The 10,175-nt window shown below is 65.3% G+C and overlaps 1 protein-coding gene across 1 annotated transcript; it reads right to left on the bottom strand.

Moving 5' to 3' along the window:
• Positions 1-221: 221 nt before the first annotated feature.
• Positions 222-9,528, bottom strand: LOC106738621 (uncharacterized). The gene is made up of 15 exons (XM_059721354.1): positions 9,465-9,528; positions 8,808-9,128; positions 8,221-8,520; positions 8,014-8,118; positions 7,443-7,808; positions 6,637-6,948; positions 6,130-6,486; positions 5,676-5,987; positions 5,155-5,511; positions 4,383-4,694; positions 3,876-4,232; positions 3,422-3,733; positions 2,903-3,259; positions 1,237-1,548; positions 222-1,086 (listed from the first exon to the last, which is right to left on the bottom strand). The coding sequence occupies exons 1-15, from the start codon at positions 9,526-9,528 to the stop codon at positions 536-538; spliced, it is 4,695 nt and encodes a 1,564-aa protein (XP_059577337.1). The 3' UTR covers positions 222-535.
• Between the last annotated feature and the right edge of the window lie 647 nt (positions 9,529-10,175).

Genomic DNA, 10,175 nt, shown 5'->3' with positions numbered 1-10,175 from the left:
GTCTTTCACAGTCCCGGCATCTGGAAATTGCATCTTTCCCCTTGCTGGTATGTCCGGGCTCCCTGCGCCGGGCTGAGGCCAGGGCTCCGCTGGTATCTCCTCACTGCCTGCAGCCACAGTCAAGGTCCTGGGGGCACCAGCTCTGTCCCCATCCTCCTCACTGCTCAGGGCCCCGGCCCTCTGTTTTTGCACGGACGTGCCTCCCTTTGTCCCGTCATGTGAACCGCTCACGTCCCCTGGGGCTCCCTCATCTGCTTTCCCTTCCTTGGACTCAGGATCCTGGGACATGGGGGCATCTGGTGTCCTGGAGCAAGAGATGTCCATGGGGCTGGTCAGTGCTCACTGCCCTGGGGACCCAGACCCTGCATAGGACCTCCCTAGCCCTCCCCGCATCCCCTTCCCCCGGCAGCTGGAGTGAAACGCCGAGCAAGGTGGTCAGTTCCTGGGGCCTATGCATTCTCCTCGAGGGGCTGAGACCGAGGGTCATTCTGGCCCCAGTGCCGGGGCCCAGCCGCAGCAGCCAGGAGCAGCAGTGTTACCACAGGTGCTGGCCTCCCCACACCATCCTCGACCTTCCCTGATGGAGAGTGGGGTCCGGTCTCCCACTGGGAACTCCCTGCTCCAGCAAAACTGCCATCACCACGAACGCAGCCTCCTGCCCAGAGGGCCCAGAGCGAGTGGGAAAGGACCGGGACCTTGTGACATCCCGGTGTAAAGGCGCTGACTGACCTGTGACTTGCAGCTCCCCGCTGTGTCCCTCGATGGGGGTCTCCAGGGCAATGTGCTTCACACGGCAAATGAACACTGCCCCCAGGTCCCCCTTCTCCACGGCTGTGAGGACCAGTCTGGGCTCCTGCTGGAAGCTCTTCCCATCCGCGGCTGGAACCGGCCGGCCAGGGACGAGCCGGTACTCGGCCGAGTCCTGCAGGGGCGCAGCACGAGCCTCTCCTCTGCCCTTGCGCAGCCAGGTCACCCCCAGCTCCCCTGGGAAATGCCCTGCCACGCGGCAGCTCAGGGCCACTTCCCTCCCCGCCGTCACTGCCTGGGGCTGGGAGATTCCCGACACGTCTGGGGGCCGCAGGAGACCTGGGGAAGGAAACCCCCCGAGGCAGGGACAGGCCCCGTCAGGGGAAGCAGAGGCCGGGTGGGGGCCGCTCTGCCTCCCCCCAGGCAAGGGAGAGAAAGTGAAACCCCCCAAAGTGGGGCCGTGACCTCCTGAAACCTCCCCCTGCTCACCGGTGTCTGCGAGGCTGAGCTCTCCCTCAATCGGGGGGTCCCCAGGGCCGTGCTGCACGGACACTCGCACTCGCTGCTCCGCGCTGGTCAGTCTGCAGCTGGGCACCCTCCACACGCTCCTGGCGCTGAACGACCCGTCCTCGTTCTCCCTCCAGTCACTCGGCTCCGACCGTTCCCAGACTTTTCCGTCCATGCTCCACTCGACGCGGTGGACCTCCCGGGGGAAGAAGTTCTGCAGGTCGACGACAAAGGGCACCTCCTCCGGGGGGTCCCAGCGCGGTAACACCTGGATCCCGGACAGCTCCGGCGGGGCTGGGGGACAGCAGGAGCATTAGGAACAGTAAGCAGGGTGTAGACAGGGCAGGGGACAGCTGCATGGCTGGGGCAGGGCACGCAGCCCTCTGGGGAAAGCACTGTGTGAGACAACCCCAACTCCTTGTGCCCGTCCAACTCCTGTCCTGGGGCTGCACCATGTGGGGCAGACGGGGATGCTGCACATGGCTGTCACAACCCAAAGTTGTGATTTTTTGTTTGTGCGTGCGCTTCGGCACCACTAAATTATTTCCCACCAAATTTGTCGCTTCCTTTGCACGGTAGAGCTCTCTGCTGCTAGGGAGAGCTCTGGTGCAGCGGGGGATTTCCCGCCGAATTGCAGCTTCTTTGCAGTGTGCATCTCTTTTTTGCATCGTAGTGATACACGTTGCAAAGAAGTTCCCGCCATTTGTATTAGGGTCCACGCCATGTTATTGGCCGACTCCTAATTTAGGCACACATAGCAGCTAGCGATTGGCTTGCTAGCCATACAAAAGGCTTGGGTGGTTTACGCCCAAGCCGCAGGAGGGAGGAAGAGAGAGAGATTCTGTGTGAAGATCTCCAAGCGCTGTGGACCCTCGCAGACCCGGCGCGCCTCCCCTAAGCAGGCAAGAGAGGCAATAGAACCGAGCCTACGGAGCTTTCACTTCTCGCCTCTCCCCATCGCCGAGCGCAATCCTAGACGTATCCCTTTCCTGTAACTTCGGACCCCGCGGAGCCTAGCAAACTCCGGGGAAAACTTATCAGACCCGCGGAGCCTGAATAACTCTGGGGAAACTTTTCAAACCCAACTTAACCAGACCCGCGGAGCCTAGCAAACTCCGTGGGAGCAATTGTTTTGTCAGAGTCCTCCAACGAGGGTTCAAGCAGGAGCTGTGCCTGGAAACTTGTCCAGCCTACACCAATACCATCTTTGGGTGTAAGTAAATAATCTTTTCAATCAACCGTTACGCCTCCGTGACTAATTCTAACTCACGTGTGCTAAACCGCTTCGCGGTTCTCTCCCACCCTGTGTGCCCGGGCTGCTGGCCACAGCCCGCGTGCACCGGACACGGGTCCGGTATGATCCTGGTTCACCCCCGGCTTGCCCATGGCAGCCAGAGTGGGATCGGAATCACTGCCGCGCGTGGCAACGAGGGCGGGCTCGGGGCCTGGCCCGCACAATGACGTACACCTATCCCAGGCCTGGGTATTTCAGTCCTTGGAGACACTGGGACACCCTGGGCCTAGCTCAACCTATTTATGGAAGAGGAGTGTGGTAGAGGGGTGGGCACCTCGGTAACAGACTGCTGCCCCCCGACCCACGTTGTGAAACCCACGTCCAAGCCACGAGCAGCCCGAGTGCTGCACTCACCTGTCACCTGCAGCTCTGTGCTGCGTCGCTCCGCGGGGGTCTGCAGGGCCGCGTGCAACACCTGGCAGATGTACTCGGCCCCCTGGTCCCTGCACAGCAAGGCGTTGAAGAGGAGTCTGAGCTCCTGCTGGAAGCTCTTCCCGTCGGCGGCTGGAACAGGCCGGCCAGGGACGAGCCAGTACTCGGCCGAGTCCTGCAGGGGCGCAGCACAAGCCTCTCCTCTGCCCTTGCGCAGCCAGGTCACCCCCAGCTCCCCTGGGAAATGCCCTGCCACGCGGCAGCTCAGGGCCACTTCCCTCCCCGCCGTCACCGACTGGGGCTGGGAGATTCCCGACACGTCTGGGGGCCGCAGGAGACCTGGGGAAGGAAACCCAAGGCAGGGACAGGCCCCGTCAGGGGAAGCAGAGGCCTGGTGGGGGCCGCTCTGCCTCCCCTCCAGCAGGGGAGAGGGAGCCAACACCTGCTCCCCCTGTGCCCTGCAATGGGTCTCTGACCTCATGAACACCCCCCGCCCCTCACCGGTGTCCCGGAGGCTGAGCTTTCTCTCCGTCGGGGGGTCTCCGGGGCCGTGCTGCACAGACACTCGCACTCGCTGCTCCGGGCGGGCCAGGCTCCGGCTGGGCACCCTCCACACACTCGTGGCGCTGAACGTGCCGTCCGGGTTCTGGCTGGGCTCGGCGGTGTCTGCTGTCCCGCTCCCGTCCCCGTCCCAGCCCCACGCGATGCGGTGCATTTCCTTCGGGTGGAAGTTGTGTATCTGGACGGCAAAGGGCACCTCCTCCGGGGGGTCCCAGCGCGGTAACACCTGGATCCCGGACACCTCCGGCGGGGCTGGGGGACAGCAGGAGCGTTCGGAGTGGTGCGCAGGGGACCCCTGTCACCTCTGGTGCGGGCAGGGCAGGGGGCAGCTGCCCCCAACCCTACATCGTGAAACCGACGTCCAAGCCACGAGCAGCCCGAGTGCTGCACTCACCTGTGACCTGCAGCTCTGTGCTGCATCGCTCCACGGGGGTCTGCAGGGCCGCGTGCTCCACCCGGCAGATGTACTCGGCCCCCTGGTCCCTGCGCACCGAGGGGGTGAAGAGGAGCCTGGGCTCCTGCTGGAAGCTCTTCCCGTCGGCGGCTGGAACAGGCCGGCCAGGGACGAGCCGGTACTCGGCCGAGTCCTGCAGGGGCGCAGCACAAGCCTCTCCTCTGCCCTTGCGCAGCCAGGTCACCCCCAGCTCCCCTGGGAAATGCCCTGCCACGCGGCAGCTCAGGGCCACTTCCCTCCCCACCGTCACTGACTGGGGCTGGGAGATTCCCGACACGTCTGGGGGCCGCAGGAGACCTGGGGAAGGAAACCCCCCGAGGCAGGGACAGGCCCCGTCAGGGGAAGCAGAGGCCTGGTGGGGGCCGCTCTGCCTCCCCTCCAGCAGGGGAGAGAAAGTGAAACCCCCCAAAGTGGGGCCGTGACCTCCTGAAACCTCCCCCTGCTCACCGGTGTCTGCGAGGCTGAGCTCTCCCTCAATCGGGGGGTCCCCGGGGCCGTGCTGCACGGACACTCGCACTCGCTGCTCCGCGCTGGTCAGTCTGCAGCCGGGCACCCTCCACACGCTCCTGGCGCTGAACGACCCGTCCTCGTTCTCCCTCCAGTCACTCTGCTCCGACCGTTCCCAGGCTTTTCCGTCCACGCTCCACTCGATGCGCTGGATCCCGCGGGGGAAGAAGTTCTGCAGGTCGACGGCAAAGGGCACCTCCTCCGGGGGGGCCCAGTGTGGTAACACCTGGATCCCGCACAGCTCCGGCGGGGCTGGGGAACAGCAGGAGCATTAGCACAAGCAGGCGATGGGATGGCGAGAAGCGGCAGTGCGCCTGCTACACCCATCACGTGCCAGGTACTACGCAGGAGTCATGGAGACAGACACAGGCAGAAATGGGTCGGGGGGTCATGTTCCCACTGCCCAGGGAGGGTCGTGGGGTCCCAGCTCCCCTGGCTACCCTGGGAGAAGGAGGGCTCAGTTCTGGGCTCAGACGAGAGCCCAGGCGAGGGCTCGCTGGTGGCTGCGCTGCGCTCCCTGCTCTGCCCGGCTGGGCAGCGGTGCCGGGCGCAGGCTCCCTGCTCACCACCCTGCACTAGAGACGTGCAGAAGGAAAGGGAGCTGCACTGCTCTGCTCAGTGCGGGGCCTCTGCATGGGGCTTGGGTGGGCACGGGGCTCGCAGGGTCACTGCTTCCGCCTGGCTTCACGCAGCTGGACACAACGGGACTCACCGCTCTCCCGCAGCTCCCTGCTCTGTCTCTCGATGGGGGTCTGCAGGGCGACGTGCTCCACGCGGCAGATGAACTCTGCCTCCAGGTCCTTCTCCTCCACGGCCGTGAGGACCAGTCTGGCCTCCTGCTGGAAGCTCTTCCCATCCCCTGCTGGGACGGCTCTGCCAGGGAGTAGCCTGCACTTGGGGGAGTCTTGTACGGGAACAGGGTCACGAGCTCTTTTCTGCTTCTGGAGCCAGGTCACCTTCAGCTCCCCTGGGAAATGCCGTGCGATGTGGCAGCTCAGGGTGACTTCCCTTCCTGCGGTCACTGAACGGGGCCGGGAGATTTCCGACATGTCTGGGGGCCGCAGGAGACCTGGGGAAGGAAAGACGCAGAGGCAGGGACAGGCCCCGTCAGGGGAAGCCGAGGCCTGGTGGGGGCCGCTCTGCCTCCCCTCCAGCAGGGGAGAGGGAGCCAACACCTGCCCCCTCCCATCCCCCGCAATGGGTCTGTGACCTCATGAACCCCCCGCCCCTCACCGGTGTCCCGCAGGCTGAGCTCTCTCTCCGTCGGGGGGTCTCTGGGGCCGTGCTGCACAGACACTCGCACTCGCTGCTCCGGGCGGGCCAGGCTCCGGCTGGGCACCCTCCACACGCTCGTGGCGCTGAACGTGCCGTCCGGGTTCTGGCAGGGCTCGGCGGTGTCTGCTCTCCCGCTCCCGTCCCCGTCCCAGCCCCACGCGATGCGGTGCATTTCCTTCGGGTGGAAGTTGAGTATCTGGACAGCAAAGGGCACCTCCTCCGGGGGGTTCCAGCGCGGTAACACCAGGATCCTGGACAGCTCCGGGGGGGCTGGGGGACAGCAGGAGTGTTCGGAGCGGTGCGCAGGGGATCCCAGTCACCTCTGGTGCGGGCAGGACAGGACGCAGCTGCCCCCGACCCCACATCATGAACCCCACGTCCAAGCCACGAGCAGCCCGAGTGCTGCACTCACCTGTGACCTGCAGCTCTGTGCTGCATCGCTCCGCGGGGGTCTGCAGGGCCGCGTGCTCCACCCGGCAGATGTACTCGGCCCCCTGGTCCCTGCGCACCGAGGGGGTGAAGAGGAGTCTGGGCTCCTGCTGGAAGCTCTTCCCATCAGTGGCTGGAACAGGCCGGCCAGGGACGAGCCGGTACTCGGCCGAGTCCTGCAGGGGCGCAGCACGAGCCTCTCCTCTGCCCTTGCGCAGCCAGGTCACCCCCAGCTCCCCTGGGAAATGCCCTGCCACGCGGCAGCTCAGGGCCGCTTCCGTCCCCGCCGTCACTGCCTGGGGCTGGGAGATTCCCGACACGTCTGGGGGCCGCAGGAGACCTGGGGAAGGAAACCCCCCGAGGCAGGGACAGGCCCCGTCAGGGGAAGCAGAGGCCTGGTGGGGGCCGCTCTGCCTCCCCTCAGGCAGGGGAGAGAAAGTGAAACCCCCCGAAGTGGGGCCATGACCTCCTGACAGCTCCCCCTGCTCACCGGTGTCTGCGAGGATGAGCTCTCCCTCAATCGGGGGGTCCCCGGGGCCGTGCTGCACGGACACTCGCACTCGCTGCTCCGCGCTGGTCAGTCTGCAGCCGGGCACCCTCCACACGCTCCTGGCGCTGAACGACCCGTCCTCGTTCTCCCTCCAGTCACTCGGCTCCGACCGTTCCCAGGCTTTTCCGTCCACGCTCCACTCGACGCGGTGGATCTCCCGGGGGAAGAAGTTCTGCAGGTCGATGGCAAAGGGCACCTCCTCCGGGGGGTCCCAGCACGGTAACACCTGGATCCCGGACAGCTCCGGCGGGGCTGGGGGAGAGGGAGTCGCCGTGTCAGTGTGAAGACGAGAGATGTGCGCCTCTACAGACTGACCAAGCACCATGTACTTTTATGGCTTTAATCACCCCAGTGCTCCTGATCACGTGCTGTGCAAGGACACCGGGGCCGGGGCTGGATATGTTAGTCTGAGCAGGGACTGGGGGAGCTGAGGGGAGTCGGCCTCATTGCGGTCCCACGGGGGGATCCCTGCCAGGCCAGTCCTGGCACTGCCGGTCCCTCCAGCCAGCAGCTTCCCCGTATGGGGACAGTGGAGTGGAGAAAGCCCTGCCTCCAACCCAAGACCCCCAAGCCCCAAACTCCCACCTCTGGGGGCTCCTCTGGGCAGACCACTCCCCGCTCTTGGGCCATCCTGGGCCCTGATTTCACGTTACGCTCTCCAGCGTGTCCATGTCTTACATGTAATGGGCTCCTCGCTCAGCCGCTGCCCCCGCCTCCCCCCAGGCCTGGGACCTGCAGGGACTCACCCCACACCTGGATCTCCCACCACGCGGGCTCCTTGCTGCTGTGCTGGGCCTCGTGCTGGAAGTGACACCGGACCCGCGCCCCGTGGTCCTGCACCGTGGGCGTGAAGGTCAGGGAGGCCGTGAGGCAGGTCTCAGACCTCTCCTCTGTCGGTGTCCAGCCCGGGGGCAGGGCCGGTAACAGTGGCTGGTGCTCAGGGGCCGCCCCGGGCCCGTCCTTCTGGATCACCGCCCTGTCCTCGCCCTGTGTCCGCTCCCACGTCACAGCCGTGTCCGCAGGGATCTTCCCCTCCATGGAGCAGCGCAGAGTCACCTCCTGGCCCAGCCGGCACCGCTCCGGCCCCTCCACCTTGGACATGGACCCCCAGCCTGGGGTGGGAGGAACACACCAGACTCAGGGTCAGCTTGGGATGGTCCTGGGGATGCATCCAGCCTGGGATTGGGGCTGTGGGGTGTGGGGTCCAAGGGGTTCATCTGTGCAGGGGCCACTACACCCCCCAGCGTGTCCCTGCATGAGACCCTGTCGCCGTCCCACTCCCTCCCCTCTGCCACCCCCAGGCGCCGTGCCCGGTACCTCTCCTCTGCCACCAGCAGTAAAAGGCTGCACCCGCAGCTCCTAGTGTGATGACGATGCCCACGACGGCCCCAATCACAGCAGCGGTGCGATCCGAGCCTGTAGCTGGGACGGGACGGGAGGGAAAGTCGGTGCACAGCCTTGGCTCTAACGTTCGCCCGATAGCACTGTCTGGCCTCGCTGCCAGGGCCCATATTGGGCTCTCACCTGGGACATCCAGGGCAAGCTCAGCCTGCAGGGGCTGCTCCAAGGCTGGATGGTGGACGCGGCAGTAGAAGACACTGCCAGTGTCGCTTTTGGCAGGGGTGAAGGTGTAGGTCAGGGTGAGGCTGAAGGTCCCGTCCAGGTTCCTCTGGGGGCTGGAGTGGGTGGAGCTGTCCAGGACCTGTCCGTCTCTCAGCCATGTAGCATCCAGATCCCTGGGGTAGAAGCCCCCCACGTCGCACAGGAGGGAGGTCTCTGTGCTACCCACCACCTGCTGCTTTTGGATGGAGATGGTCGGGGACGCTGGGAAGAAGAGTGACAAAGTGCATGTGCTGCACCTGCCTCCTGCACCACAGCCCAGGGGTGTTTCCTCCTGTGCTCGGGCATCTCTCCCGCAGTGCTCGTGGCCTGCTTTCTCAGCCTGCCCCAGCCTGGTTCCAGACCCTGGACCAGCTCCTTTCCACCCATTTCCCACACGGCAGGCAGCATCATGGTGCATGTGCCCATCATGTCAAGCAGAAGTTTGGGGACTCCTGGCCCTGCGTGCATCTGTGCCCAGACCATCCCCATGCAGGAGCCCCCGTCCTCACCGACCACACGGAGGGTGGTGCTCCCCTGCTGCTGCTGGGCACCGTAGCGCACATCGCACTTGTACAGCCCCTCGTCTGGCACGGCCACCTTGGCCAGCGACAGGGAGGCGTTTCCGCTCTGCAGGTCTGTCTCCAACAGTCTCCCTCTGGGTTGAGCCTGGCCTTTGTCGAACCATGCGACCCTCTCGTCCCAGCGGTACCACGTCACCTGCAGGGAGCCCAGGGCCACGGGCCCCCTGACATCGAAGCGGCATGGCAGCACAGCCCTGGAGCCCAGCGGGGCCTGAAAGGAGGGTGCTGTGAACACCTGCAGCTGGGAGCCTGCACGGGGGAGGAAAGAGCTGTGGGCTGCAGTGGGCAGGGGAGACGGGGACCTGGTGCCCCCGGGGTGATGCTGGGGCGGCTGCAGCAGGTGCTTGTTGCACCCTGGGCCCTTGGGCTGTGAGCTACTTGAGACCCCCGACCTGCCCCCTTTTGGGACCTGTCACGGATGCCCCAGAGCCGGCTGTGCTGTGCAGACACGTTGGTCTGTCGGGTGTCTCCCCTGTGGCAAGTTCTCAAGGCGGTGCCTGGCTGGCCGCACCCAGGGGCCCAGATGGGCACGGCCAGCCCAGCCCTGAGAGCGCTGACCCCAGTACGCACGCGGTGGGCACTGACCTGCCAGCACGGGAAAGAGGAGGGGGAGGAGCAGGCCCCCGAGGCACAGGACCTCGGTGTCCATGTGTCCAGCCAGGCTCGGTCCCTCTGCTGCACGGTGGAGATGATTGCTGGGAAATCTGTTTTTGCTTTCACTTTCCGGTGTTACATGGCACAGGGACCAAAGTCCCGAGACAAGGGCACTCTGGCACCAGGAGCTGGGCTGGGCCCAGGCATAGCCCCTGCCACCAAGGAGAGCGGGACGGCTCAGCCCAGAGCTCTCCACAGCCCCCGACTGCCAGGATTAGAGGGGGCGGGTGTGGGGCTCGGGGTCGGGTCCCTCAGCTCCCCCCCGGTCTCCGTGTGTGGGGACGCCAGGCTGCAGGGTGAGGGGAGCTGCCCCCAGGCCCAAGGTGCGCAGGCTGTGCAGGTGCGGTTTTTGTAATGGATTATGTTTTTGTGTGTGGATACTCGGAGTGTAGACATGTATAACCCCATATATATAGGGAGAGATATTTAAAAAATAAAAGTGAGTGTGTGTGTGTTGAGGTGGTGACCGCAGAACAGCTCCCACCGTGGGCACCAGGGGTGGGGACAACACCGTGTTAACCTGTCGCTGGCCCCGGGTGCTCCTCCCTGAACCCCATCACCCTCCAGCCACCCTCTGCCCCAGGCCAGGGCAGGGGCATGCACTGGCACTGCCCCCACCAGCAGTGCCAGCAGTTTCCACAA

Source organism: Alligator mississippiensis, chromosome 2 (assembly GCF_030867095.1).
Source record: "Alligator mississippiensis isolate rAllMis1 chromosome 2, rAllMis1, whole genome shotgun sequence".
NCBI classification, from domain to species: Eukaryota; Metazoa; Chordata; order Crocodylia; family Alligatoridae; genus Alligator; species Alligator mississippiensis.
Note: the sequence above shows the minus strand (reverse complement) of the source record. Positions and strands in the feature narration are given on the sequence as shown.